General features: G+C 37.5%; 4 protein-coding genes across 4 annotated transcripts; 2 read left to right on the top strand and 2 right to left on the bottom strand.

Moving 5' to 3' along the window:
* Positions 1-1,862, top strand: LOC114191406. The gene is made up of 2 exons (XM_028080578.1): positions 1-40; positions 133-1,862. Exons 1-2 carry the CDS (start codon positions 1-3, stop codon positions 1,860-1,862), a joined length of 1,770 nt encoding a protein of 589 aa, XP_027936379.1.
* Positions 1,863-15,345: 13,483 nt separating this feature from the next.
* On the top strand, positions 15,346-17,533 carry LOC114191110. Its single transcript, XM_028080286.1, has one exon. The coding sequence runs from the start codon at positions 15,908-15,910 to the stop codon at positions 17,126-17,128; it is 1,221 nt and encodes a 406-aa protein (XP_027936087.1). The 5' UTR covers positions 15,346-15,907; the 3' UTR covers positions 17,129-17,533.
* Positions 17,534-22,169: 4,636 nt separating this feature from the next.
* Positions 22,170-23,259, bottom strand: LOC114192529 (22.7 kDa class IV heat shock protein). The gene is made up of 2 exons (XM_028082277.1): positions 22,971-23,259; positions 22,170-22,884 (listed from the first exon to the last, which is right to left on the bottom strand). Exons 1-2 carry the CDS (start codon positions 23,116-23,118, stop codon positions 22,427-22,429), a joined length of 606 nt encoding a protein of 201 aa, XP_027938078.1. The 5' UTR covers positions 23,119-23,259; the 3' UTR covers positions 22,170-22,426.
* A 2,982-nt stretch (positions 23,260-26,241) lies between these two features.
* LOC114189812 lies at positions 26,242-27,363 on the bottom strand. Its single transcript, XM_028078512.1, has 2 exons — positions 26,772-27,363; positions 26,242-26,672 (listed from the first exon to the last, which is right to left on the bottom strand). The coding sequence occupies exons 1-2, from the start codon at positions 27,264-27,266 to the stop codon at positions 26,484-26,486; spliced, it is 684 nt and encodes a 227-aa protein (XP_027934313.1). The 5' UTR covers positions 27,267-27,363; the 3' UTR covers positions 26,242-26,483.
* Between the last annotated feature and the right edge of the window lie 24 nt (positions 27,364-27,387).

Raw genomic sequence — 27,387 nt, 5'->3', positions numbered from 1 at the left:
ATGGTGACCACAAGGAACCGGAACAGCAACATAGACGGAGGTAGAATGGCGGATGATCAAGCAGACACTAGGGAGATGATAAGGGCGATGCAGCAGAGGATGGATGAGATGCAGAGGAATTATGAAGTGCAGATGCAGATCTTGCGGAGGAGAACGCCATCCTAAGGCGGAAGGAAGAAGGGATCTCGTCGACGCCTACTGTACCCGACCCGCTCAGGTTAAGTCGGGTGCAGCAGCACCGGGATGCCGAATGGGTGGAGAGTCGTCCTCCACCAACAGGACAGGAGCAATCACAGCCGGCTCGGGTTGAGAAGACGCAGGCTTCGAGGGGAAATCCGTCGCACACGATGGCGGAGAGCTCGGAAGCAAACGATGGGGGCCGCCCATCGCGTCAACCGATCCCTGCGTCGGGATTCTCCCCCTTTACATCGTACATTTTGGAGACGCCGCTGTCAGAGAAGTGGAAAATCCCAACGTTCGATAAGTACGATGGCACGACTAACCCAGATAATCACATGCGGGTCTTCATGCATCAGATGATGTTCCACGCAGTTAGTGACCCCATCTGGTACCGTGTTTTCTCGACTTCTTTGACAGGGGAGGCGTTGGAATGGTTTTCCGAGCTGCCGGCCGGTAGTATTGACTCTTTTGCCACTCTGAAGGCAAGGTTTAGCACACAATTCGCGCCCCTGAAGCCAGCCATTCTGATGGTCGATAACCTGGTGATCATTCGGCAGGAAGATGGGGAATCGCTGAGGAGTTATCTCGATCGGTACAATCAGATGTCGGTCAAGATAAAGGATCTCAGCGACGAAATCGCTCGACATCATTTCTCATATGGGCTCCAGCCGGGAGTTTTCACGGACAAGATAAGCCGCAAGAAACTGAAGACGATGGAGGAGATGAGGGAACGAGCGGCCAAGTTCATACAGATGGAAGATATGCAAGAGTTCCAGGTGAAGAAGAGGGAGAAGGAGGATGCCGCAACCGCGAAGCCGGCCGCACCTCAGCCAAACAAACCTTTGGCACGGCCCAGCGAGAAGAAACCACCGAAGTTCACGACGTACACCCCCTTAGCCGTTCCTAGGGCTAGGATTCTACAAGAAGCTTTCAGCGTCGAATCACTTCCCGCGGTCAGAAAGAAGCCCCCACCACCCGATGCCGACGGTAGTAAGCACTGCCAGTACCATAGGACGATCGGCCACACTACTGAAGAGTGCCACACGCTCCGCGACAAAATCGAAGAGCTTATTCGGCAGACACATCTGAAGAAGTATATTCGACAAGATCGTCCTCCGCAAAGCCCGGCGAGGAACAGGAGCCCAGTAAGAAGAGCCCCCCTGGCCCGATGGGAGAAGCGGAGAGAGCCCGAACCTGAGAGGCGAAGGAGAGGACCGTCTAGGGCGCATCATAGCCCAAGGAGGAGCCGCAGTCGGAGCCACGATAAACCCCTTAGGGGTTATATCAATACCATCTCCGGAGGTTGCGCCGGAGGAGGATCGAGCTCTACAGCTCGAAAGAGACACGTCCGGGCGCTAAAGTCGGTTCATCTGGTGGAAAAGAAGATCCGGTCGATGCCCCCCATCACGTTTACGGACGACGACTTCAAGGCGCCCGACCTTGATCATGATGATCCGATGGTCATCTCAATAGAGGTAGCCGAGTATGGGATCGGGAAGGTGTTAGTTGACCAGGGAAGCTCCGTCAACATCTTATACTGGAAGACTTTCCGGAAGATGAACCTCTCGGAGGACCTGATCGTCCCATATAACGAGCAGATCGTTGGTTTCTCTGGCGAGCGAGTCGACACAAGGGGCTACCTGGAACTTCGTACCAGGATCGGCTCACGGAAGGACGACTGAGAGGTAAGGGTTAGATTCCTTTTAGTTGAAGCTAACACCTCCTACAATGTATTGCTAGGGAGACCTTGTCTGAACGCCTTCGAAGCGATCGTATCCACCCTGCATCTGGCCATGAAGTTCCCGTCGGACAAGGGGACAATATGCACGGTGCATGCAGATCAACAAATCGCCAGGCAATGTTATGTCGCAGGATTGAGGATCACTCCTTATAGTCGTGCGCGGAAACAGCACCGTTCGGAGGTAGCCATGACAGACTTGGACCCCCGAACGAACACAGAGGATCGGCTGCAACTAGAAGGAGAAACCAAGGAGATCCCGATCGGGAGCCAACCTAGACAAGTCACCAAGATTGGGGGAGCCCTGAGCGCGGAAGAAGAAGAGCTCCTAAGGGCGGTGATCTTAGAGAACAAAGATCTGTTCGCATGGTCGAGCGCTGACATGCCAGGCGTCCACCATGATGTGATGTCCCATAAGTTGACCATCTTCCGGGAAGCCCGCCCAGTTGCTCAGAAGAAGAGAAAAATGGGAGAGGAGCGAAGGAGAGCGGTCGAGGAGGAAGTCAAGAAGCTAGAGGGAGCTGGTTTCATCAAAGAGATCAAGTATACTACGTGGCTAGCTAACGTGGTCATGGTGAAGAAGACGAACGGGAAGTGGAGGATGTGCACCGATTTCACCGATCTCAACAAGGCCTGCCCGAAGGACGCATACCCGTTACCCAGCATCGATCGGCTGGTGGATGGGGCCTCAGGACACAACTTCCTGAGCTTCCTGGACGCGTACTCAAGGTACAACCAAATCCCTATGTATGGCCCGGACAGATCCAAAATGGCGTTCATTACAGATCGAGCAAATTTCTGCTACGAGGTCATGCCGTTCGGTCTGAAGAACGCGGGGGCAACCTATCAGAGGCTGATGGACCAGGTCTTCAGGAGGCAGATCGGTCGGTCCATGGAGGTGTACGTGGACGACATGGTCGTGAAGTCGCAAACTGCCGAAGACCACGTGCGCGACCTCGGCGAGGTCTTCCACCAAGTGCGCAAATACAATATGCGTCTCAACCCTGAGAAGTGTCTTCGGGGTGCCGACCGGGAAATTCCTGGGTTTCATGCTGACCGCCCGAGGCATAGAGGCAAACCCGGACAAATGCGCTGCTATTACTGAGATGAGAAGCCCCAAAACCTGAAGGAGGTCCAGCGGTTGATAGGTCGGCTAACTTCTCTGGCACGTTTCTTACCCAGGCTGACGGAGAAGGTCAGGCCGATACTAAAGATAATGAAAAAGCAGACTGCAGAAAAGTGGGACGGTCAATGCGAGGCGGCGTTTCAGCAAATAAAGGTGATGATCAGCAGTCCCCCAATAATGAGCCGACCGGTAGAAGGATTGCCCCTGCAGTTATACTTGTCGGTGTCAGACGACACGATTAGCGCGGCTTTAATACAAGAAATCCCGGAGCAACGGCCTGTTTACTTCATCAGTCGGGTATTGCAGAGCGCAGAAACAAGGTATCAGTTGATAGAGAAGATAACCTTGGTGCTATTGACAGTCGCACGCCGACTACGCCAGTACTTCCAAAGTCACTAGGTGATCGTCCGCACCGATCATCCCATAGCCAAGATACTCCGGAAGCCCGACTTAGCTGGTAGAATGATCGCCTGGTCGGTCGAGTTATCCGAGTTCGGGTTCAAGTACGAACCCAGAGGATCTGTCAAAGGACAACATTTGGCAGACTTTGCAGCTGAACTCCACGGACCGATCCCCCCGTCGGAGCATATGTGGATTCTCTTCGTCGATGGATCATCGGATAAACGTAATGCTGGAGCAGGGATCGTCATCGAGGGACCGAGTGGTTTCACGGTGGAGCATTCCTTACAGTTCAAGTTTAAAGCCTCGAATAACCAAGCAGAATATGAAGCGCTGATCGTCGGGCTAAGGCTAGCAAAAGACTTAGGAGCGACGAAATTAAAATGCAACACTGATTCGAAGCTCGTGGTCGGGCAGGTACAGGGAGAGTATCAGGTTAAGGATGACTTGTTGCTCCAGTACTATCATAAAGTAGTCGAAGCCATGAAGGAATTCGAAGAGATTACCATCCATCACATCCCCCGAGCGGAAAATACCAGAGCTGATAGGTTGTCTAAACTGGCGGAAGGAAAAGAGAAAGGCCAGCTGAAAACCATCATCAGACAAACCCTGATGAGACCTTCCGCAGGAGAGTGCGCTGCCGCAGACCGAGCGGCAGGTTGGATAGGGGAGGTGCGACAACTCTTGAAGAGGTGCGAGGCGGGAGAAGAAGTGAGCCCGACGGAGAGAAGACGAGCACTTTGATTCGTAGTCATCGGAGAAGACCTATACAAGAGAGGCTTCACAGTGCCGCTCCTCAAGTGCTTATCAGAAGACGAAGCCGAGTACGTTATGAACGTGGTCCACAATAGCATTTGTGGAATGCACACCGGTCGGAGGATGATGAAAGCGAGGATACTCCGAGCAGGCTATTTTTGGCCGACCATGGAACAAGACTGCGAGGTCATGATACGCAAGTGTGAAGGATGCCAAACTCATGGAAATGACGTTAAGAGGGCTCCAACCGAGTTGCACAGCTTGACAGCCCCTTGGCCGTTCGCACAATGGGGAATGGACATCGTTGGGCCCTTCCCTATCGGCAGAGCGCAGAAGAAATTCATACTTGTCGCAGTGGACTATTTCACCAAATGGGTCGAAGCAGAGGTCCTAGCCAACATCACCGCTCGGCAGGTCCACTCCTTCGTCTGGCGCAACATCATATGCCGCTTCGGCCTTCCCCACATAATCATCACCGACAACGATCGTCAGTTTATCGACAAGAAGCTGAAGGACTTCTATAAGCAAGTGGGGATACGACACATGACCAGCTCGGTCGAGCATCCCCAGACCAATGGTCAGGCTGAGGCCATGAACAAGATTATAGTGGCTGAGTTGAAGAAAAGGTTGGGAGAAGCCAAAGGAGCATGGGTAGACGAGCTGCCGCAGGTCCTTTGGGCCTATCGGTGCACCCCGCATGGGACGACAAGGGAATCTCCTTTCAACTTGACATATGGAACAGACGCTATGCTGCCAGTTGAAGTGGGGGAGCCAACTCTTCGGCGGGGCATGCAAGATCTCAAGGTAAACTGTGGACGCCTGCGCGAGGAATTGGACTGGACGACCGAATGTAGGGAGCGAGCGGCCGTGCGGGCCGAAGCATGCAAGAGGATGGTGGCGAGGAGGTATAACGCGAAGGTTGAACCAAGGAGCTTCATCAGAGGAGACTTGGTATGGAGGAAGAGCAATGAAGCACGCAAAAAGTCAGCGCAAGGAAAGCTAGCGCCAAACTGGGAAGGCCCGTTTCGCGTGACAGAAAGCCTACAGAACGGAGCCTGTCGGCTGGAATACCTGAGCGGCAGACAAATATCAAACACATGGAACGTGTCGCACCTCAAAATGTACTATAGCTGACACTATGAATAAAATGAGTGTTGCATACAACTTCATCTAACAAGCTGACTGATGGGGCTCCCTACGGGACCCAAGCAAAGCCTGACCGATCGAGATGCGGACTACCAAGAGGAAGTCCCGCTCCGTCAACACCGATCTAAGCGATCTAATTAACCCTATGGGTAAATAAGTGACACGAGCTGTCCTAGCCGATCGAGGTATTACACCTACGATCTAAAACTTAAAATTGAACGCGCAAAGGTCGACCCTCCGTGACAGTTAATCAAGATAACTTTAAGAAACTTGAAAATTGCACGCCGATAGTCCGACTAGTTCGATATCAAGCGCAGCTAATTAACAGAAATAACAACAATAATATGGCGGATCGCCAGCGCGAAGCAATAAACAAACGAAAACAGATAGAAGCTAGCAGACGAAATAAGAAGAAGGCATCTAATATTTACATAAGTGTTTGTCAAAAAATGGCCTAATAACCGATCGAACGCCATCAACTGAATGGTCGATGGGGTTCGATCAGTTATGTCAAAATACACAAGTAAATATACAAATCAAGTGTTCGCAGGAGGATCATTGACCTCGTCCAGCCGATCGAAGACCCTTTCCAATTTCCCTTCAACCACCCCCAAATGAACATCAAACCGGTCGGGAGAGCATTTATAGTAAAAGACAGTTTAATCATCAACAACACTCTGGAAGCCCGCCTCGTACTGAGCAAATACTTGCTCGTCGGCCACTCGCAGCTCGGCCTGGAACTCCTTGGCCTTTTTCTGCCAGTCTGAGGCTGATTCGGCGGCAGCCATCTGCTCCAGCGTCAGATCGTCAAAACGTCGTTGGAGCTTGCGAAGTTCCTCAGCGGCCTCGCTTGTCTTCGCTTGCTCCGCCTTCGCCCGATCCTCGGCGGCCTTTAGCAGACCGGCACACTTAGCATGTTTCGCCTTGATGTCGTTCAATCGGTCGAACTGAATCTTCAGGTCCGACGCTGAGACCTTCACCTCACTGAGCTCCATCTTTGCCGCTGCGAGCTCCTTTTCCAAGCTCTCCATCCTGCTCCGGTCGGGGTGAGGAAACTTGGTGTATACGGCAACAAGCCAAAGGGTCAGCTCCCCGGCAGTTCGAAGGGCCTCTTCTTCGGAAACATCTTTGAGTATGTCCGTCACCCGAGGTCCCAGTTGAAAGGAGACCTCCTCGTCCAGCCGGACGTCGCCGCCGAGAAGGGCGTCAACCAGCGATCTGAACGTCTCCTCCTTTCTGTTCTTCTTGGACGGTCGACCGGTGGGAGAGCCGGGGGGCTTCACGATAAAGCGGGGTCTGGATACGACACCCGAGGCTCCAATCGGAGCGGCGGTGGCAGGCACACGACCGGTCGAAAGGGCAGCGGGGACACTCTGGAGTGGCGCCACCTCCTCAGCAGTATCCTCTTCCCTTCGTCGACTCTTAGCACGAGCCAGAAACTCCGCGTTAGAAACGGTCGTCCGGGCCATGATATCTGCGAAACAACAAAACAAATAAGTTAGCTGCAACAGATATAATGATCGGGAGGATCAGAACAACTACCATAAACCGCCCTCGGCAAATCCGGGGAGCGGAGGCATTGCATCAGTCGCCGCGGGGGGATCTTGTCGGGTAGGGTCTTGAGGACGGCTAGATCGGCCCGCTCGGCAGGAGTCAACCGCTCCTCGGCCCAAGCATCGGTAGGAGGGGGAAACGCCGTCCAATACAAAGGGAACTTCGGCCGGTTCTGCTCATCAAAAATATATTTCCTTCCCTTACCGGGAATCGCGACCTTAAAAAAGCCGATCTTGAAACCCTTGTAGGAAGCAAGGTAGAGGGTGAACAAGCTCTTGTTCGCCCCGAGAAAAGAAACCCAACCTTTCGACGTCGTCGGTCGAGTCTTGTAGAAATTAAGGAACAAGGGCATGGTTGGTGTCAGACCGGCCGCTCGGCATAAAACGTCGAATGCTTGCATCGACGCCCAGGCGTTCAGGTGTATTTGGGTCGGCGCACATTGAATCTGACGAAGGACCGCCATTTGCCACTCGGGGAACGGCACGGTCAAACCCAAGTCCTGGAAGAGGCAAGCGTAGACGTAGAAAAACTCCAGCCGCGCCGCTCCCTTCCCGTGGCAGACCCTCTCGTTGCTGGCACACACCTTAACCCGAAGGAGCCCGTCTTCCACTTCATCACCAAAGATCTTGGTCCGCTCGACCAGATCACCAAGGTCATTGCCCCACTGGAACCTCGTCGCATGTGTGCGCGGCTCGTAAGGGGCCCAATTGTACCCCTGAATCTCTGACAGATTAGCTTGCTCCCCCTCGTCGCGAACGTCTATACTTATGACGTCCCCACTTTCGTCTGAAACCACAATCTGATCCACCGCCTCGGCGCCCGGTTGCTCAGCTTCCGGGCTGCCGCTAGGCTGAACGGGAGAATCCGTCGAGCTTGATAACCCCCCGAGCGATGTCCTCGAGTCGGAAGAACTGAACAAGGCGGAGATCGACCCGCCGCCCCCAGACGTCCCGACCGCCCCACCCGACAAACCATCTGAACTCGATGCGCTGGAAGACATTTTTTACCTGCAAATAGAAGAAATCGATCGGAGACTCGGCTAGAAAGAGAAAGGAAAACGTGAAAATAACGACAACCACACAGACCTATTTATAGGGGGACCATGTGACACGTGGCAGTCTCAAAACCTTACGATCACACGCAGATCAACGGACCATACTTCGCGACGCTTCAAATCATAACTGTCAGGCACGATCTACGAGGCAAGATAACCGTTGAGAGGCACACCAGCGGTCAATCGGCACAACGGTTCTACTAAACCTCCTCGCTTCACTCCCATCGCTCGAGGCTGGGGGGGCTTGTGTACTGTACGCCCATCGGTCAATCGGTTCTACCAGCAAATCGTGTAGCATCGACAAAAGACCATCGGTCGAATGGCTCATGAATAAACTGTAGGACCATCGGTCGAACGGTTCGTGAATAACCTGTAGGACCATCGGTCAAACGGTTAAGAAAATAAGTCAACAGCCAACCACGTTCGGGTCCATCGGTCCATCGGTAATGTAACATCCCTGGCTACCCTTCTCCGTCCATTCATACCGGGCCCAGAGGCTGTCAGGTTACTACAGCCCGATGCACCCCAACCCCTCACCCTTTTCCGTCCATTCATACTGGGTGGGTTGTTGCCAGTGGGAATCGAACCCCCAACCTGACCTTTAACACCTCTGGTTCACCAGTAGATGCTACCAGTTGCGCTGCAGCACAACTGGTAGCATCTACTGGTGAACCAGAGGTGTTAAAGGTCAGGTTGGGGGTTCGATTCCCACTGGCAACAACCCACCCAGTATGAATGGACGGAAAAGGGTGAGGGGTTGGGGTGCATCGGGCTGTAGTAACCTGACAGCCTCTGGGCCCGGTATGAATGGACGGAGAAGGGTAGCCAGGGATGTTACAGGTAACACCTAATCGAGCGATCCTTAAATGACATATCGGTCGATCGGACAAACAGGAATAGAACCTAACCATAACAAATGACAAATTGATCAATTTCTTTAGACTTGTGTAATCCTCCACATGCGTCCGTCGGTCGATCAAGCATACACGAATCGTTCACTTGTTAAAAACAAACAGTATAACTAACCCAGTCAAGCGGCCATCAGTTGTACGGTCAAATAACCAGTCAATCGGGTTAATTAACATTAAACGAGTCAGTAATCTTGATTAAAGAGTCATTGGGCCATGATTAAGAAACCCTAATCACAGGCCCACACCGAAAACAATAAATAGGGCCCAAAGGTAGGTTGGTGAGGATCTTAATTTTGCATTTATTGCAGCAGATATATTGATACACTGATCGGTCTTTTACTGACTTAAGCATCGGAGCCCTTTAGACAGGTACCTCGATCGTCATCCCAGCCGATCGAGCTAAGGAGTGGATTTTCTCGGAGTTATCGTCGCAGTGGATAGTAGAGTAAGCTTGAAGAGATTCTTTAGTAGGCGCTTGGTCCCTACACCCGAAACACTAATAAAAAATAAAATATCATGATTAATTCACAGTCTAAGTGATACATATTTTCTTTTTTAAACATAGAAGTTTAAGGAAATAATAATAATAACATAAATTTTAAAATAGAGTATAAAATTTTGGATTAAATATGTTTTTTATCTTTCAACTTTCAATAAAAATTGAAATTAATCTCTCTTGAAAATCTTGAACTAATTTAGTCCCTTACCTCTGTAAATGCGTAGATTTAGTTTTTTTAACCAACTAAAATTTATTATGTTTATTTGATATTTTAAACATATTTTATTATAGTATTTTAGTTTATTTACACATGTTCGCTTTGAGAAACCCATTTGAAACGTCAAATAAACTTAAAAAATAACAAATTTTGGTTTAAAAGATTAAATTCACACATTTATAAAGATAAGAGACTAACTTAGTTCAAAATTTCCAATAAAAATTAATTTTAATTTTTAATAAAAATTAAAGGATAAAAAACATATTTAACTCTAAAATAAACAGTAAAAAAAATCCTAATTGATTTACCACATATAAAAAGATGCATATATATATATATATATATATATATATATATATATATATATATATATATATATATATATATATATAAGGGAGAAGATTAACATCACTTTTATTTATATCTAAAATAAATCTTTCAACTTCTTTTCTCTTTTTTTTTTATGCCAGATTTTAGAAAAACAGAAAGGTCGGAAAATAAAAAGTGTTCCATTGAAAATGAAAAAAAAAACGTGGATAAGTCTCATTGTCATCATGTGTTCATTAATTTCGTTTTAGGACCACAACTGAATGACCAGCCTCGTGTATCTTTAACATTTTCTAGTAAATTTTATTGTTACTTTTATTATTTATTATAATTGATTCTAATGACAGTTCAACTTCTAATGAATTTTAGTTAATACCAAACAGTTTACTGTAAAATGTTTTATAGTTTGAATTTAAATCATGAGAAGCTTCTACAAAAGTTTTCCCTAAATAGTATATTGTGCATTTTTAATAAATGTCTTTTAATATTTATATAAATATTTGTCAATTATTGATCAAACAAAACACTATTTGATCTAATTATATTTTTAAAATTTTCAACTTTCAATTAGTAGGTATTATTTAGATGATCGTATTCAACCTATTATTCAATTTGAAACTCGGTTATTGTTCTGTTTAAAACAAAGGAGAAAAATATTTATAAATTACTTCTACATTATAAATTTATAAAATTCAACTTTAAAGTATGTTCATACAATTCTAATATAAGGTTAATATTTGATAAGGGATATTAATATTTATTTTTGTGTATAAAGTATTTGAAGAGCCATCCACATATGTGAAACAAAACAACTCAGGTTTTCGATGGAAGATAATTATTGATGTTTCTTTATCTACATGCATAAAAAATGGAAAACAAGGGTATTCAAAGTCCATGCCAACCCTTTGGTTTTGAATACACATGTGCATGTGCAAGACATAAATTTTGGGACACCGTTTTACCTTCGAGTCTTACAATACATTGAGATTATAAATGTAGACCAATCCATTTTTAGGTTTAGTTTATTAGATCTTTGAACTAAACATTAATAGGAAAGATATAATATTAATAAAACATAAATTAACTTATGTAAAAATATTATACTATGTTTATCTAAGAAAAAAATGTTGCTCGACATTATTTAAGGATTATTTGATAAATTTTATAAAAATAAAATAATTTTAATAAAAAGTAACTTTTATTTTTAAAAGTAAAAAAATAATAATAAAAGTAAATGCGGTGTCAAAATATTTGTGTCCTATATAAAATATATATTATCATATCAAATTCATAATTTTTTTAATGTGAAACTTATCTTTATAGTTAATATTTTAACTGAATTCAAGATCCAAGTCGGGATAATTTATCTGGAAGAGCAACCCACACGTGAGATTGTTTAATAAATTGATTAATAAGGTTTTTTTTATTAGAGCATGAAAGTAAAACAAAATGTTTTTGGCTTCTCCATCTTACAATTGTGGGGCTCCATTCTATTCTTTAATCCCTTTCTTTTTTTCTTTGGCATAAATAAATATATAAAGATAAGGTTTCATTCAACAACAACTACGAGCTTGCTGGTAGATGGTAACTGTCAGAAGAGCTAGTTGAACGTCCCTGTCTCAATATTTTTAATTCATAGATATCAGCCCTCTTTCCTCTTCCAATAAAATTTCTTTTCTTAGTTTTCTTTTTACGAAAACATTTTTTAATAAAACAAAAACTTTAATATATTTTAGCATTAGATTAATATTACAGAGCATCAAAAAAAGTTTTATAAGGTATCATATGCATATGTTTAACTTTAGTATTTTATAGCAGATTGTCATTATATTTTTAAATAGTATAATTTATTCAAAAACAGTATAAACATGGTTTTGAAAACAACTATAATAAAATTGAATGGTTTTTAATATATGCAAATTATATATAATTGAATTACAATACAACTTTTCACTGCAATATATTCTATAGAATGTATTGCATGTCACTTTGATCACAAAATTTAAATCAAACCAGTATCGCAACGCAGATTAAGCTGATATTAATAATATAATTGTGAAAATAATGAAATAAATAAATATCAAATCAGTAAATCAATTAAAAGAGTGTGTTGCATACATACCGACGTGTTTAATTGGGTAAGAAGGTTTTAAAATTATTAGTTAAACCCTAGTTTGTCTATGTTGATATCATTCATTCCTGAAAGACTTCACTTTCTACTGACATTACTGAAAGCAACTTTTTCATTAAATTCTCTCATTCTCAAGATGTATTTGTTGAGAAATCAACAAATTTTCTGACAATTGGCTTAATCATTGCTCTTTCCACTCTCTTATTTTTATAGTGTTCAGGATGAAGGATTGTTGTTTCTTTTCATTGCCCCAAATTTTGTAGTTTTTCATAAATATATTTTTCAAAAGGGTTAAATATGTTTTTGGTCCCTCAATTTTGAACGAAATTTAAAATTAGTCCCTCATCAAAATTTTTGACCAATTTAATCCTTCATCTTTCAAAATGCGTGAATTTAGTCCTTTTAACCAAATTTTGTTAAGTTTATCTGACGTTTCGAGCGCATTTCATGATAGTATTTAAGTTAATATTGAAGCAAAAATGTGTCAAACAGTATAAATAATTTAAATACTATCATGAAATGCACTTGAAATGTCAGTTAAACTTAACAAAATTTGGTTAAAAGGACTAAATTCACGCATTTTGAAAGATGAAAGACTAAATTGGTCAAAAGTTTTGATGAGGGACTAAACCCAAATTTTGCTCAAACTTGAGGGACCAAAAACATATTTAACCCTTTTCAAAATAATCCTACAAAGAGGCCGTGTTCAGACATTAAGTTTAAGTAATTTCTTTTAGCAAAGATTAAAAACTTAAATACTACTACCAACTAATTTTTTTTAAATATGTTTTATTTGTTATAAATATGATTTTCTTTTTCTTTTCAACCCTGCAAAAATATTTTTTATTTAAATATATAATATTTTTCATTATTTTTAGTCATTACCTAGATTCATGACTAATTTCATGCAAAAAAAGAAAAAAAAATAGTATAGTTGAAGCAACATAAAATAATTTAAATTAAGGTAGTTAGATTCTTCTAAACACATGGTTAAATTATTTCGTTTAATCAACAAGAGGTTTGTGTTTTCTCATATATATATATAATTAAAAAAGGAATTAAGTTTAACGTTTTTTTTTCAAACAATATTTTTCTTTCAATAAAAAAACCTTTCAAATAAAAGAGGTTTCATATATATAACTTGAAAAAACAAGTCAAAGTTTGCTTAAATGAATTTTTGTTCACTCAAAAGTTAAAATCTACAAGAAAAGGTTATTCAAATATTTTATTTAGAAACTTATGTTTTTGTTATTTATATATTTATAGACAATATTGAATTATATATTTTAATTGAATTTTTGTTTTATAAATAATTTATATAAAAAATATAGTGGCGAGTAATTAGTGATGAAAAAGTATTTTGCAATTTTGTTACGAAAAGATAACGTAAGCTAAAGTTGATGTATTATCTTTGTGGTTGGCTAAGTCATGACTTAAACACCATTATCTAAAAGGAAAAAGTAAAATAAAGAGATATTGATATATGCATATAAAAAAAAAATGATGATGGAAGCGAGTTGAGTGTCACATCATAGCTACCAATGCAAACAATACTAACCATTGGTTGCACCCATCAATTACAATCTCAATACATACATTGCACTTTTGAACCTTTCAATCAATTATTATTTATTTTTAAAATAAAGTTCTTGGTATTAGTCTTTTCGGAGTTTCATTTTTTTTTTTCTAGAAAGCAGCGAAAAATTAAGTATGAATGAACGGACCCAGTCCCTCACGCGCCATCGTAGACTCGGTTGTTTCAGCCACGTCTTTTCTCACAAACCCATTCCTCTCTTTACACTTTCTTACATTTCTTTCCATTGCTTATTTTCTGGAAAATCTACAACGTAAAAAAGGCAAATATTACATTACTATTTTTGTATCATCAATCAATCACATGAAATAAATTATAGGTTATTCTACATTTTGAATTTCAATTCTTGTTATACTGTTGCATTAAATGCTTAGAAAAAAAAATTTGCATTGTTGAAGGCAACAACAAACTTAACAATAATATATAGAAATATTTGACTATATGGATTAAAAGCAATTTTATTACAGTATTGAAATTTTTAAAACATTAAAATTTGCTAAAACTCAGAGTAAGAAAATGTTTTTTGTGCAGAAAAAAGTAGATTTGAATATAAACATAGTAGTTTGTTAATAATAATAATAATAGATTGCCTAATTTAATTTTAAAAAATATTTATTAGATATCATGACTTAATTTTAGTTTAATATGATAATAATAATAATATTTTGAAAAATGAAAATCTTAAAAACTAAACTCGTTCTCATGAAAGGAGAAAGTATAAAAATATGTTAGTAGAAAAATGAAGAAAAATGAGAACATAAGTAAATATTCAACTTTATATTTTACTAGTAGACAACCTTTTTGTTTTATATTAGGTAATAATCAGTTTCTAAAGATAACATAAAAAAAAGATGAGTCATCCTGCTGGTGTCATAAACTGTTACATAAATGTTGTTATTGAAGTTTAAGTTTTACATAAATGTTATCCATATTCTGAAAACATTTAATTAATCAATAATACTCGGTTATTCTTCTCCATTCCTTCTAACTTTTAAATAATTTACATATACATTTATCCAAGTTTTTTTTAAAAGGAAAATAAATAGAGTGCACAGAAGTCTTTGATGGTAACAGATCCCAATGACTGCATTCTGGACCCAACGTGACACCAAATCCCATCATTCCTCCACCTGGTGCCGCATGTATGGTTGCTCCAAACTCTAACCTTAAATCATTAAATAGAAAAAATTCTAAATTTTCTTCTAAGATATTCTTATTATTTTTCCACATATTCTGTCTATCAATATTTTTATCTTTTTTTTACACATTAAATATTCTGTTATTTAATACTACAGTAAAGTACTGTTTTAGGAAAAAGTTAGCTTTTTTTAAAATTTTTTCGGAAAAAGAAAAGGCTGGGACGTTAACCTAACCCTTCGTTTACCTTCTTCAGGTGCTGTCGTACAGGGGTGATAACAGAAACGTCCCTGTTTGAAAAATCAACGGCGAATATATAATCCGTACTTGTTCCTTGGGATCTACGCCACTAACTAAGAATCTTGGTTCTTGCCAGCGTGTCCGATACGTGTTGGGTGCGCGTTCAAACTTCTCTCTCAACCTTAAAATTTTCACTAATTAACCATGGATTTAAACCTAAACTTTTCTATTACTACTAATCCGGGAAAATAGATTTTCTTTTTTTATTTCGTGAGTTCGTTTTTTGTTTCTGCGCATTTCGCTGTTTTTATTTTCCAACCACCGTGTTACGCGGACCAATTGTCCCTAATATAAGCCCTCACCTTCCTACTAGGGTTCCATGCCTCACTTCTCCCCACATTTCTCTCTTTTTCTCTCACTTCCTTTTCTGCTTCTCTCTCCCTCCGTCTTTGAAATATTCTGACTTGTGTTTTTTATTCTCAATTCCCTCTTCTTTTGTTTCACTGGTTTCAAATTCAAACCCAAATTTGGTTGTCACTTCTGGGTTTTCCAATCGGAGTGACTACAATTTCAATTTGGAGGGGATTTTATTTAGTTTCAGGAAGTTCAATTTCGAATTTCTAGGAAAATTTTGGGTTTTCAATTCCTGGGTTTCAAATTGAAGTTGTAGAAGTTTTAAGCCCGAGATTGTTATTATTATTATTCTTTTTTGGGGGGTATCGGTTTCTTTGTGAATCGAGTGTGTGAAATTTGAGTTTTTGATTTCTGGTTTTAAAAGTGAGGTGAATTAAAATTGGAGAGAACATTTGGTCTTGTTTGGATTTTTGGTATCTCGGTTCATGAGACAGGTGTTGGAGGAGGATTGAGTGAGTTTGTGTAAGTTGCGTTGTCTCCGAGAATGCCCGCGACGGACTACCAAGGGTCGTCTCCTGCTTCTTTAACCCATTTTGGCCGTGCACTTTTCAGTCTTCGTCGCGAACAGGTTCACTCCATTTCCATGGAGGGGTCAAGCTTTGAGGCTGAGATGGAATCTTTTCAGCAACACGTCACTGACCGGTTCTTGGAACTCTCTTCGGTGGCCCATGATGATTTGCTTTCCCTCTCATGGGTTGGGAAGCTCCTTGATTGCTTCCTGAGTTGCCAAGAGGAATTCAGAGCCATTGTCTGCGCCCAGAAGACACAGTCGTTGAGACCCCCCTTGGATCGTATGGTGACTGATTACTTTGACCGCAGTGTCAAGGCTTTGGATGTTTGTAACGCTATTCGTGATGGGATTGAGCAGATTCGCCAATGGCAGAAGCTGTTAGAGATTGTTGTCTATGCATTGGGAAATCAGAGGAGCATTGGCGAGGGCCAATTTCGAAGAGCCAGGAAGGCCCTCGCTGATTTGGCAATTGGGATGCTCGATGATAAGGACTCCAATGCCTCAATGGCGAATAGAAACCGGTCCTTTAGCCGCAACACTGGTTATAAAGATCATCATCATAGCCATAGTCATGGTCACAGTCATAGTAGCGGTAGTGGCTATCATCATCGGTCTTTAGGACATTTTCGATCGCTTTCATGGAGTGTTTCTCGGACCTGGTCTGCTGCCAAGCAGCTCCAAGCAATTGGGAACAGCATTAATCCACCAAAGGCAAATGATCTTGTGGCTTCTAATGGAATTGCAATGACGTTGTTCATCATGAATTCAGTCCTGTTGTTTGTTATGTGGGCTCTTGTGGCAGCAATTCCGTGCCAGGACCGCGGGTTACATGTCCACTTTACCATTCCCAGGAATTTCTCTTGGGCTGCTGCATTACTCTCTCTTCACGAAAGGATCATGGAGGAGTCAAAGAAGAGGGATCGCAAGAATTCCTGTGGCTTGCTCAGGGAGATTCATCAGATTGAGAAATGTGCTAGATCGATGAATGAATTGTCTGATTCTGTGATCTTCCCGTTGACAGAGGACAAAGAGCGGGAGGTTAAGCAGATAGTGCAGGACGTTTCACAAGTTTGTGATGCTTTGAAAGACGGGCTGGACCCTTTGGAGCGCCAAGTAAGGCAGGTTTTTCATAAAATTGTTCGCAGTCGAACAGAAGGGATTGACTCTCTTGGTAGGCCAACCTATGCTGAATAACTTGTTACCCGCATCATTTATTTGTGGGTGCTGTAATCAAATACAAGTTGAGATGATCTGATAACTTAATTTTGCTTCTATGGAAATACAATACTACTAAATGAAGAAGCCAATTACCAATGGATATAAAAAGTGGCAAATGAAAGTCTGGTAATTTGAAATGAAGATTATACCCGCGAGGAAATGGCAAGGGGAAGGATTCTTGTATTTAAAAATCATATAAAATGTATAGAATGTAGGATATTGAAGTAGATCATTGTGATCTATGCTTTGTTTTCCTCTCCTCTTGTTTTTGTCTTGTAACGTTGCTTTTGTCTAATCAAATTTCGCTGTAACTTGCTTCACCCTGATTGTATTAGCGAAATCCCTTTGGTTAATATACTAACATCTGTGTTTGGTTTGGAAGACCAAATTATGGTACAATCTTTATTTCCTTTGCAGTCTTAGGATTGTTTAGTTTCCTTTAAACTATAAAAGTGCTAAACGTAGAAAAAGACAATGCCGTTCATATGCTTAAGTCTTCTTTTTGTTCCATTATCATTTGTGGGCTTGAATTCAGAATGGCATTGATGTTGGTCAAGTACTTTTTTTTCTGCTCTATTGACCCGTGTTAGGAAAATACGATCTCAAAGATTTTGCAATAGCATTTGGGTTAGTCAGTTAAAATCAGACCAGTCTGTCACCCTTAAGCATTCACTGTACGATTACATATTGAATTGGGAATCTCACAAACATAATCTGTTATCTGTGTCTGAATTGTCTGTTGAATTTGGTGGACTTTGACTAGGTTACTGCCATCCGGAATTGAATTTGGAGCCAGTGACAGTAGCGCTGGTCAATGTAATCTTTATGACATCTCTTAAAGTCATCAGGAATCGGCTGTGGATGTGGATGTAACATTTGTGCTAGAACTTGGAAGTGTTTGAAAGGTTTTCTGATAGCTTCTCCCTCCTTTTCTGCTGGAAAATATCATAGTTTTGATTCAGCGGGTAAGGCAATGTCACATTACGTTGTTGTTATTATTCCATTGAACATCAATTTTGTTTCTCATGTTACGTGAATTATTACAATCTATTTTTATATCTCTTAAGTGTCATCGAAGTAATATTTTTCAACTGTTAAATAATTACAATCTATTTTATGTCTTTTTAAGTGTCTTCATGATGATTTCTACTAGTTTATCTTTATCTATCTGTATGCACATGCTATGTCTGCAACTTGTGCCTAGGTTTAGAAGAATGTACGATTTTTTGCTTCAGAAGCAAACTATTCTCTTTCCAGCTCAATGCAATATGAATACATCAAGGAAAATGGTTTGCTTTTGATTATGTTATCTAGTCTTAGATAAAAGAACAAATTTCTGAGATACAATAGAATGACTAAAGTTGAAGGTATGCCCTTATATTTATAGCAAATTGATGTAGTAGCATGCAATTAAGTGACAACGTCTGCTTTAGAAGATGGCTTTGTGTCTACCTAACCTAAGAGCTTCTCATGCATATGGTAGTTGGACAATTGATGAATTAGTCTACTCAACGAGTTGTCAAAAAAGAACTACTCAACACCAATTATTTTTTCTACCTTAATCTCCAAAAAACTCTCTTTCTATTTTAGTTTTCTTAACCATGAATAATACATAAGAGAAAAAAAAACATTAAAATTGCAGTAAGACTTTATTATATTAAATATATTCATAAAAATTAATCTAGTTTTCGTTTTTCTATAACTACGTATACCATAATCTCCATTTTAACGATAAAACAACATAACCTAAAATGTTAGAATCGGATATACCTTTTGGTTTAATAAAAATGTTGATTTGAAGATATACGTGTCATCATTGTACTCAAGTAAATTCATTAATATTATTTAAACATAAATAGGATCTCATTTAATATTATTATAACCTGAAAAATGAGACACGCTTAACATGATATAAGCTTTGTATGATTTTGATATCAATTTAGAAAGTGAAGTTTACATTAAATTTGTATATATTTATATAATATAGTTCGGTTTTATTTTTAGTTGATGTCAAATTTTTAAAACAGTCTTCAATTTAAGAATTAGATATTTTAAACATGAAATTGGAGAATCCAATAACGGATGACAATATAAACTTAACAAATTTGACTGTGACATTTAACTGTGATATACTCTGATTTAAATTGTTAAACTCCAAGAGAAAGACAAACATTAAACTAAAATTGTGTATTTATGAAACAACAATGTTTTATTTCTATGGAAAAAAAAGATGAATCAATATAGTACATAGAAGAGATTTGATCTCCTAAAAATAATGAGTCCAACTTGTTGCATATATAATTGATTATCCAATTTAGTGGTGATATCTTAATACCCTGGTTTTTGTTTTATGGGATGACAAATATTCTTAATATATTTAGTACTGTCATGAAAGATAAAATTAGAGATAATGTGTAGTGTTGTCTTGTGGTCACATACAAAATTTATTTGAAAACTTTATTTAAATTTACACTCTTGAGGAAATGTTTCAACATGTGAAAGTAACTAATATTAGTGTCATGTATTATACTTCGCACTTTGTTTTTTACTTTTTTATGATATTAAATTAGCTTTAACAACATCACATGACTCTAAAATGTGGCGTTTGGATGTGGAGAAATAGTAAAACTCTTGGTGAGTTGAAAGTATATGTAAATTACAATACCATTTATTCTTAACTTTGATAAATATAAAAAGAAAACTAATCAACTTCTCTCATAAACAAACTTCCAGTGACACTGGGAAATAAAGTAATGCTAATTTCAACGAGATAAGATTCCCAAACAAAAATAGGTTCATGTTCATAATTAGAAGTTTCATATTTGGTGAACCAGCTAACACAAGAATTCCTCTCCTCTGAAGTATGTTGAAAATAAATATTTCCTTATCTATTATTGAGACATGTTATCAAAACAATGACTATATATAATATGTGAGGATCTCAAATATGATAACAATTTAATAAATGATGAAAAGTAATCATTTTCGTACATAATCTTTCTATAAACTAAACATATACAAGTAAATTCCTTGAAGGTTTAACCACAATAGCCTGACTAAACAAGAACAAAATTTCCATATACTGAAAACCTGTTATTCCCCCGAAGAGCAACAATCTTAGTCGATTTTTTATGAAATCTCAAGTTGGAGGTATCCATGCTTCACTGGATGAACTTGTATAACGTCCAAAGAGAGCTGATTTAGATGGCTGGTTTTCTTTTAGGAAGAAAAAAAATCTAAATAATTATTTGATACATGTCATAAAAAAATAAATGAATGTGAAAAGTGAAAAGTGATATATATATATATATATATATATATATATATATATATATATATATTAATATTATTCTGTTCTAATAGTAAAACTTGAATTTAGAAGATAGAAATGGGTTATCAAGTCACTAACAATTAAATGAAACTCATCTATTTGTTTTCAAGTAGATTTTCAACTTGTTCTGATAAAAAAAAGAGGAAAAAAAATTCAATTTGTTTTTGTTAAGAAAGTAACCTCTACTCGTTCAAATCCGAAAGAGTAAAAAAGTAAAATTATAAAAAATGTAAACCTTTAATATATGTATAATTAAATTATTGTTAATTTCTGATTTTATTTCTTCACTTTAATCAATGTTCTCAAAATGCTCATTACCTGCCCACTAAATAAATTAATAAATTAAGCAAACTTGAGGAAGATGCACTAGCACTGTGACTTCAGTCAGTAATAACCCTTTTTTGGGTCATTTTTGCTGTAGAAACGTAGTGGTTGGCTTTTGCAATGGGCAGCTAATATGTAATGGTGTACTGGGTCAATTATTGGGCCTATTATACTTAGTACCCAGTTATATGCAACCCATTGAGAAAAATTATTTCAACCATTCATGTTATTTACAATTTAATTTTCATGGTTTGTGTAGGATGTCAGGGTAGTAACTTCATACTTTATCTGTTGGACAAAAATCAAAAATTTGTTTTGTACCCGTATTCATATATGTCGTTCAGGTATTCGTTACGGATACTTACATTTTTTTTAATATCTACGAATATTTTTGAGTACTCACAAGTATTTACAAAAAGAAAAAATTAATATTTAATAATAACTTCTAATCATAATTTCAAATAAAAATAGAATGCATAACATTTATAAATTTTAAACAATAATGCATTTAAATAGTGTTGAATGATAATTTACAAATAAATGCAAATTTTTTAAAACCAATTGATAAAAAATAATCAATTCAAAATCAATGTATTAATGTTTTAATCATTTTTTTTAATTTTTTAATTTAAATTAGAGTATAGCAGAAACAGATATTTACATGTACGAATACTATGATATTTGTACCCGTCGTCCTATTAATATGCAGATATAAAAAATACTCGTACCTGTTACCTGTGAATATTCATTTTCAATATTATTTTTTATTTATTGCGGGTTTTATTCGTGGATAACTACATGCGAGTACGAGTTTTTTTTTCACATCCCTGACTTTGGGAGAGTAATACATTTTTAATAAGAAAGAAATTATTATATCCATATCTTTTAAATTAAATATTATAGAAGTTAATAAACTTGAGATAATGTGTGATTATGGCACTTCAGTTAAACTATTTTATTTAGTTACTTTTTTTGCAAAATAAGACTCAGTTTCATTCCATTAAAAAGATACCGAGAATTCAATCAGGAATTTCATTGAAGACAACTTCAGAAAAAAGATAGAATTTGGAATGTGCCATCAATTTAACATTTATTCCTCCCATATTGAATAGTGAGAAAATGAAGAAGTCTAAAATAATCGTAATTTTATTTTATTTATTTGCTTAAACTTTAAAAATATTTGTCTCGTGATGTAATATAACTATGTTCCTTCTTGAAATAAAATTTTAAATGATGCATATAAACTCGAAAGAAAAAAAAAATATATAGTGTACTTTAATTTTATACTTCACTCTAATAAAGATTTGGTTGGAAGTGCATTTTAAAGGGAGGACATTTCATGTAACCTCAAAACAAACACAAGATTGGACCACCCATAGTTTTTTGTAACAATGTCAGAATCTCATAAACAAACGATTCATTGGATTGGACCACCTATAGTTTTTTGTTTGCCATGATTGAACTTGAATGTCAAGGCAAACTTAAACTACGTAGTACTCTTCATAATTATATATAGGTAGATACACAAAAATAATACTTTATAGGTGGAGACACTGAAAAATTAAGATAAATAATCCCTGAGCAAACTTAAACTCTATTTCTCCATTACAAGAAAAAGATTAATTCTTTCTGGCTCTAATATAGTGCATTACAAGAAATAGAAGAGTGAGAAGCAAAGTTGATCCTCCAAAATAGAAAGGAGGACAAGGAGTCCATGGTTTTTTGGGCTTCTTCACCGGAGCTGTTTCCTCTTCAATCTTTTCTGGCTCTGGCGTCACGCTATCCACAACATTTTCTGGCTCTTCTCTTTCCAGCACCTCCTCAATTTCTCTCATTCCTTTTCCCAATTCCATTTTTGGCATCACAATTGTCAACACTGCATCCACTTCCTTATACTTAGCCCTTATCCGATCCAAAACCACCCCTTCAGGGATTCTAAACTTCTTCGCAAACCCTTTGGTTTTCATCTCTTTCTTGAACGGTATCATTTGCATTTCCTGCACCTCCTTCTCCCCACTCACACAAATCTCACTCCCATCTTTACTGATATTGATGTCAATGTCCTCTTTCTTATACCCTGCACTTGCACATCACCATTAACAATATTAATTAATTAATACAGAAAGAAAAGATTAACATAAATCTACACAAGACTGAAGAAACCTTTAAGATGTGCTGTGAGGATGAGCTTTGAATCAGATTCTTTGGAAAAGAAGACAGGTCCAGATCTGTCTTTGGCAAACTGGAAATCAGAAACGGAAGTGTTATCATCTTGGGTTCTTGTGATCTTCAGCCCCAACTCAACCTCCATCACCCTAAATTTTTGCTCAAAATATAACGGAACCTTGTGAGATTGAAAGGTTTTCGTTTTTTGTATTTCCTTGAATAGACACGATGTCCAAGGATCTAAGTACAGTTTTTTGTGTCTCCAAAAACAAAGACTGTTCAAGTAAGGCACATATTCATTTCTTCACTATATAGTATGTAGGGGCAAAGCTGCTATAGTGTTGGTAAGTTGCTTTACTGTTACTATCGCTATTTTTTATGCCTTTAAGGGAATCTACACTATTGCTTTTGGACACTTTAGTGTAACATGAAAGCACTAGAAAACATGTCCTATAAATCTTGTTATGCAGTGTTATATGAAGCCCCTTTAAATTTCACATAAATGTATTATAGGTTATGAATATGAAATGAAAATCAACAAATTCGGTGAATTATATTTAAGTTCAACAAGAACCAGTAAAATCCGTTAACAATTTCAACTTGAAAAAAATTAACTATAATAGAAAGCTTACATGTTTTTAAAATCGGTTTAATCTTCTATCTGTCTATCTAATTTTCGATTCAGAGCTCATTCAATTGCTGTTATTCCGATTTAAATTAAACTCTATTTTTAAGAAAATTAAAATTGAACTTTATATAAATTCTTGATTCAGCTATTTAAACTAGCTCCTCGGTAATATGAAGAGAGGTGTCATCAGTAAAATATCTTATTTTAATCTTATACTATTTTTTCTAGCAAGTGGTTTAATGTCACATAGAATATAAGACCGGTTAACATCTCATTCGATATTTACTTTGCTAATAGATTTCAGCTTGAGATTTTAAATACTCTTTATAGATCTCATAGTAAATTTTTTTATTAAAGATTCATCACTATAAAAATCTCTAAATATGTGAAGTAGTTAATTTATTCTATGATGGTAATAATTATTAATATTGTGGTATTGGTGTAACATATAACAAAATGACATGTTTTTCTTCTAAAGAAAATATATTCTATAATGAAGCAACTTAATATATAACTTATTATTTGATAGCAGTAGGGAAAGAAGATCCAAGGGATTATGTGTAACAATTGGGTAGACTAAATAAAATAGTATGGCATGTGAGCATGGTGCACACTATTTAAGTTAATTTTGGATTTACAATCTAAATAGAATCAATTTAATAATGATTTTGGTTTCTTCGAAACAAACAAATCGCTTTTGCTGTTAACTTGTATGAAAGTGTTAGATGGATGTTAAAATTTAGTTGGATGTCTAATTATCTTTTTTCCTAAATAAAATACACTCAAAAGGTGAATGAGATCAAATGTATGATTGGATTCATCGAATAAAATTCGAACTAAATGATGACAAATTTAAAAACAAATTCAAAGTATACATATTTATAAATTTTTCAAATTGGTTTCATCATATAACTTGAACCAAATCATTAATTTGATTTTAGATTAAGTTGAGTTAATGGAACAATGAACATATAAATATTGTTAATAATTATTTATGCATGAATTTAAGTTTAATTTACGAAATAAGTTGATTTTTATTTTTTTTTTCATTTAAAATTATTTAAGAAGTTTGATGAATGTACCCATGAGGGTGATTTTATAAAAAGAGAAAATTATGAGATATGTGGTGTTGTGAGAGTTTGTTTTGTGCCTTAAAAAAATGAGTGAGACAGGCAGTAACGGACCTACGAAGGGACTAAGGGGGGCCATGGCCCCCCCAATTTTTTTTATATTTATATTTATTAATATATAATCTTAAATATATTTTTTAAAAAATTAATATTTGTAATATATTTTATATATTTTATATTTTAATATTTTAATAAATCTGTATACATTTATATTTATAAATAAGTAAAAGTTTTTTTTGTCCACATTTATTTTTTACTTTTATATTTTAAATATTTTTTAAATAAAAATAATTATTTTATTAATATTATCTTTTAAATGATTATTTGTGTAATTTAACTATTTTTTATTTGATTATTTTTTAAAATTTAATCATTATAAATGAGAATTAATTATAGTAAAATTATAAAAATAATTTATATTTAATTTTATAATTATAATAATAACAATAATTATAATTTTTATTTTATTTTTATATTATAATGAAAAAAGTGGATATAATGTTTTTACTAATTTATATAAAATCTTTTGAGATTATTTTTTTGGTTTCTATTTTCTTTCAAAAATATCAATTTGGTCTTCCAGTTTTTTATATATTTTTTTTCAATTTAGTTCCGATTTTTGAAAACATGATGTAATTTTTTCATTTTCGTTAAATTTCTTGAATCAGATTTTTCTTCAAAATTGAAGTTGTAAATAAGAATGATTATTTGATTTGTTGGTATAATTGACATAATCCTAATATCAATTTTTTATGGAAGATCTTTCTTCCGCTTTAAAAAATTCAACGAAAAAAAAAGTACATCAATTTTTAAAAAATCACGAATAAATTAAACAAAAAGATGGACCAAAAGAGTAATTCAACTAAAATTTTGGCACTTCCAAAATTTTAGCTGAAGATCCGCCACCGGAGACAGGACTATGGAGGGGCATTGATTTGGGTATATAATGTGTTTTTGTTAAGTTTTATTGATATTCTTATATTTTCTTCCAAAACTATTTAAACTTTCAAACATAATCCGACATAAAAAACAATACCTTTGTGATTGTTATTTAATCACGCGGGCCCATTTGTTGCCCTCCTCCCACTTTAATTCAAACCTCCTTGAATTTTGGCAATGCTGATATTTGCACATGTGATCGTGATTTTTTCAGTGAGATTGCATTCTTTAATTCACCCGTCATAATTTTGCCGAAAAAGAAAAAAATGTTATTTCTATTACTTCTGTCGGTAACCACTTACAAACAGTTACCCTTCGAATTTAATACAGAGATGGCACATCTTCTGTATATAAAGTAAAAAGAAAAATCAGATCATAATAACAATTTTATTGTTCATTTCTTCTTATATTTCTTTCAATAATATATATCCACGTAAATATATTTGTTTATTTATTTATATTCTTAATTTAAAAATAAAAAATCTGTTTTGATATATATCAAAAGTAACTAACGATTGTCTTCTAACATATTGAGAGGAACATATCGTATTAAAAAAAAAAGAGTCATGTATGGAGCTGAAATCATTTCACAATATATTTTATCATTATATATATGTACTCAACTGTTAAACACTACATACACATAGGAAGGAAATACTGTCCACACAAAGCATTCACTCCCAAAATAAATAAAGTGGAAGATAAATAACTTAAGTACACACAAACATATGTAAAGCCAGAAGCATATAGGGAAGTAGAAGGAATATATATGCTCTTATTGGATGCATAATTATAAATGTTGGTTTTGATGTATCAGAAGAGGTGGTGGTGGTGGCGCTTCTCTGAATGAGCTTCCTCTTCCTCTTCCTTCGCTTCCTTTTTCTCATGATGCTCGTGAAAGGCAAATCCACCAGCTCCCACTGCAGCAGCTGCTGCAACCTCCTCTCCTATCTTGTGCTTGTGTTCGTGCTCTGGGTCTTTCTCTGCCTTGTGCTTCTCATGCTATAAATCCCAAGAAAATGAGATCGTTTTCAAGTGAACAACGTAATATGCATATATGTATGTAGTATAAAGCAAATAAAAATGGTTAAAAATTGTTACCAAGGCGTAAGCACCAGCTGCTGCAGCACCTAACTCACCAAGGTGCTCAAGATGCTTGTGGTGCTTCTCCTCCTTCTTGTAGTCAACCTCATCGTAACGTTCATCGCTATCATCATCCTTGTAGCCACCGCCACCACTTTTCTTGCCGTAGCCACCGTCAGCGGTGTCAGAGTACACACCACCAACGCCGTAGCCACCACCGGCACTTGTTTTGGTGTAGCCAGCATCGGTGGTGTCAGAGTATCCACCACCAGTGCCATAGCCACCTGAAGACTCATCAATGGCAGAGTAACCTGACTTTCTGCGCCCCTCATAGCCTTCACCGGAAGGTTCGTCACTAGAAAATGATGTTTTGTTGAAGCCAGTTTCATATTCAGCAACACCAGAAGACTCGTACGATGGGTTGTCGTAACCAGTCTCGGTTTCTATGGGCTTAGTCTCCTGATCCTTGTGGTGGTGGAAGAGGTGGTGGTGGTGGTGCTTCTCTTCGGCCATGGTGGTTGTTGGAATAGTTAGTGGATGAAAAGATGGATGGAGAAGAAGGGTGAGTAGGGAAATGGGTTGAAGTAAGGTGGGATGTGATAGTTGAGAAGGAGTGGTTAGCTATTTATAAAGT

Source organism: Vigna unguiculata, chromosome 7 (genome assembly GCF_004118075.2).
Source record: "Vigna unguiculata cultivar IT97K-499-35 chromosome 7, ASM411807v1, whole genome shotgun sequence".
Classification (NCBI taxonomy): domain Eukaryota; kingdom Viridiplantae; phylum Streptophyta; class Magnoliopsida; order Fabales; family Fabaceae; genus Vigna; species Vigna unguiculata.
Note: the sequence above shows the minus strand (reverse complement) of the source record. Positions and strands in the feature narration are given on the sequence as shown.

Coding starts and splice junctions, on each gene's coding strand:
- LOC114191406 (XM_028080578.1), top strand. CDS start 1: ATGGTGACCACAAGGAACCGGAACAGCAACATAGACGGAG. Junction 41..132: donor GAACAGCAACATAGACGGAG/GTAGAATGGCGG, acceptor TATGAAGTGCAG/ATGCAGATCTTGCGGAGGAG.
- LOC114191110 (XM_028080286.1), top strand. CDS start 15,908: ATGCCCGCGACGGACTACCAAGGGTCGTCTCCTGCTTCTTTAACCCAT.
- LOC114192529 (XM_028082277.1), bottom strand. CDS start 23,118: ATGGAGGTTGAGTTGGGGCTGAAGATCACAAGAACCCAAGATGATAAC. Junction 22,885..22,970: donor CCTCACAGCACATCTTAAAG/GTTTCTTCAGTC, acceptor GTGCAAGTGCAG/GGTATAAGAAAGAGGACATT.
- LOC114189812 (XM_028078512.1), bottom strand. CDS start 27,266: ATGGCCGAAGAGAAGCACCACCACCACCACCTCTTCCACCACCACAAG. Junction 26,673..26,771: donor CAGCTGGTGCTTACGCCTTG/GTAACAATTTTT, acceptor TGGGATTTATAG/CATGAGAAGCACAAGGCAGA.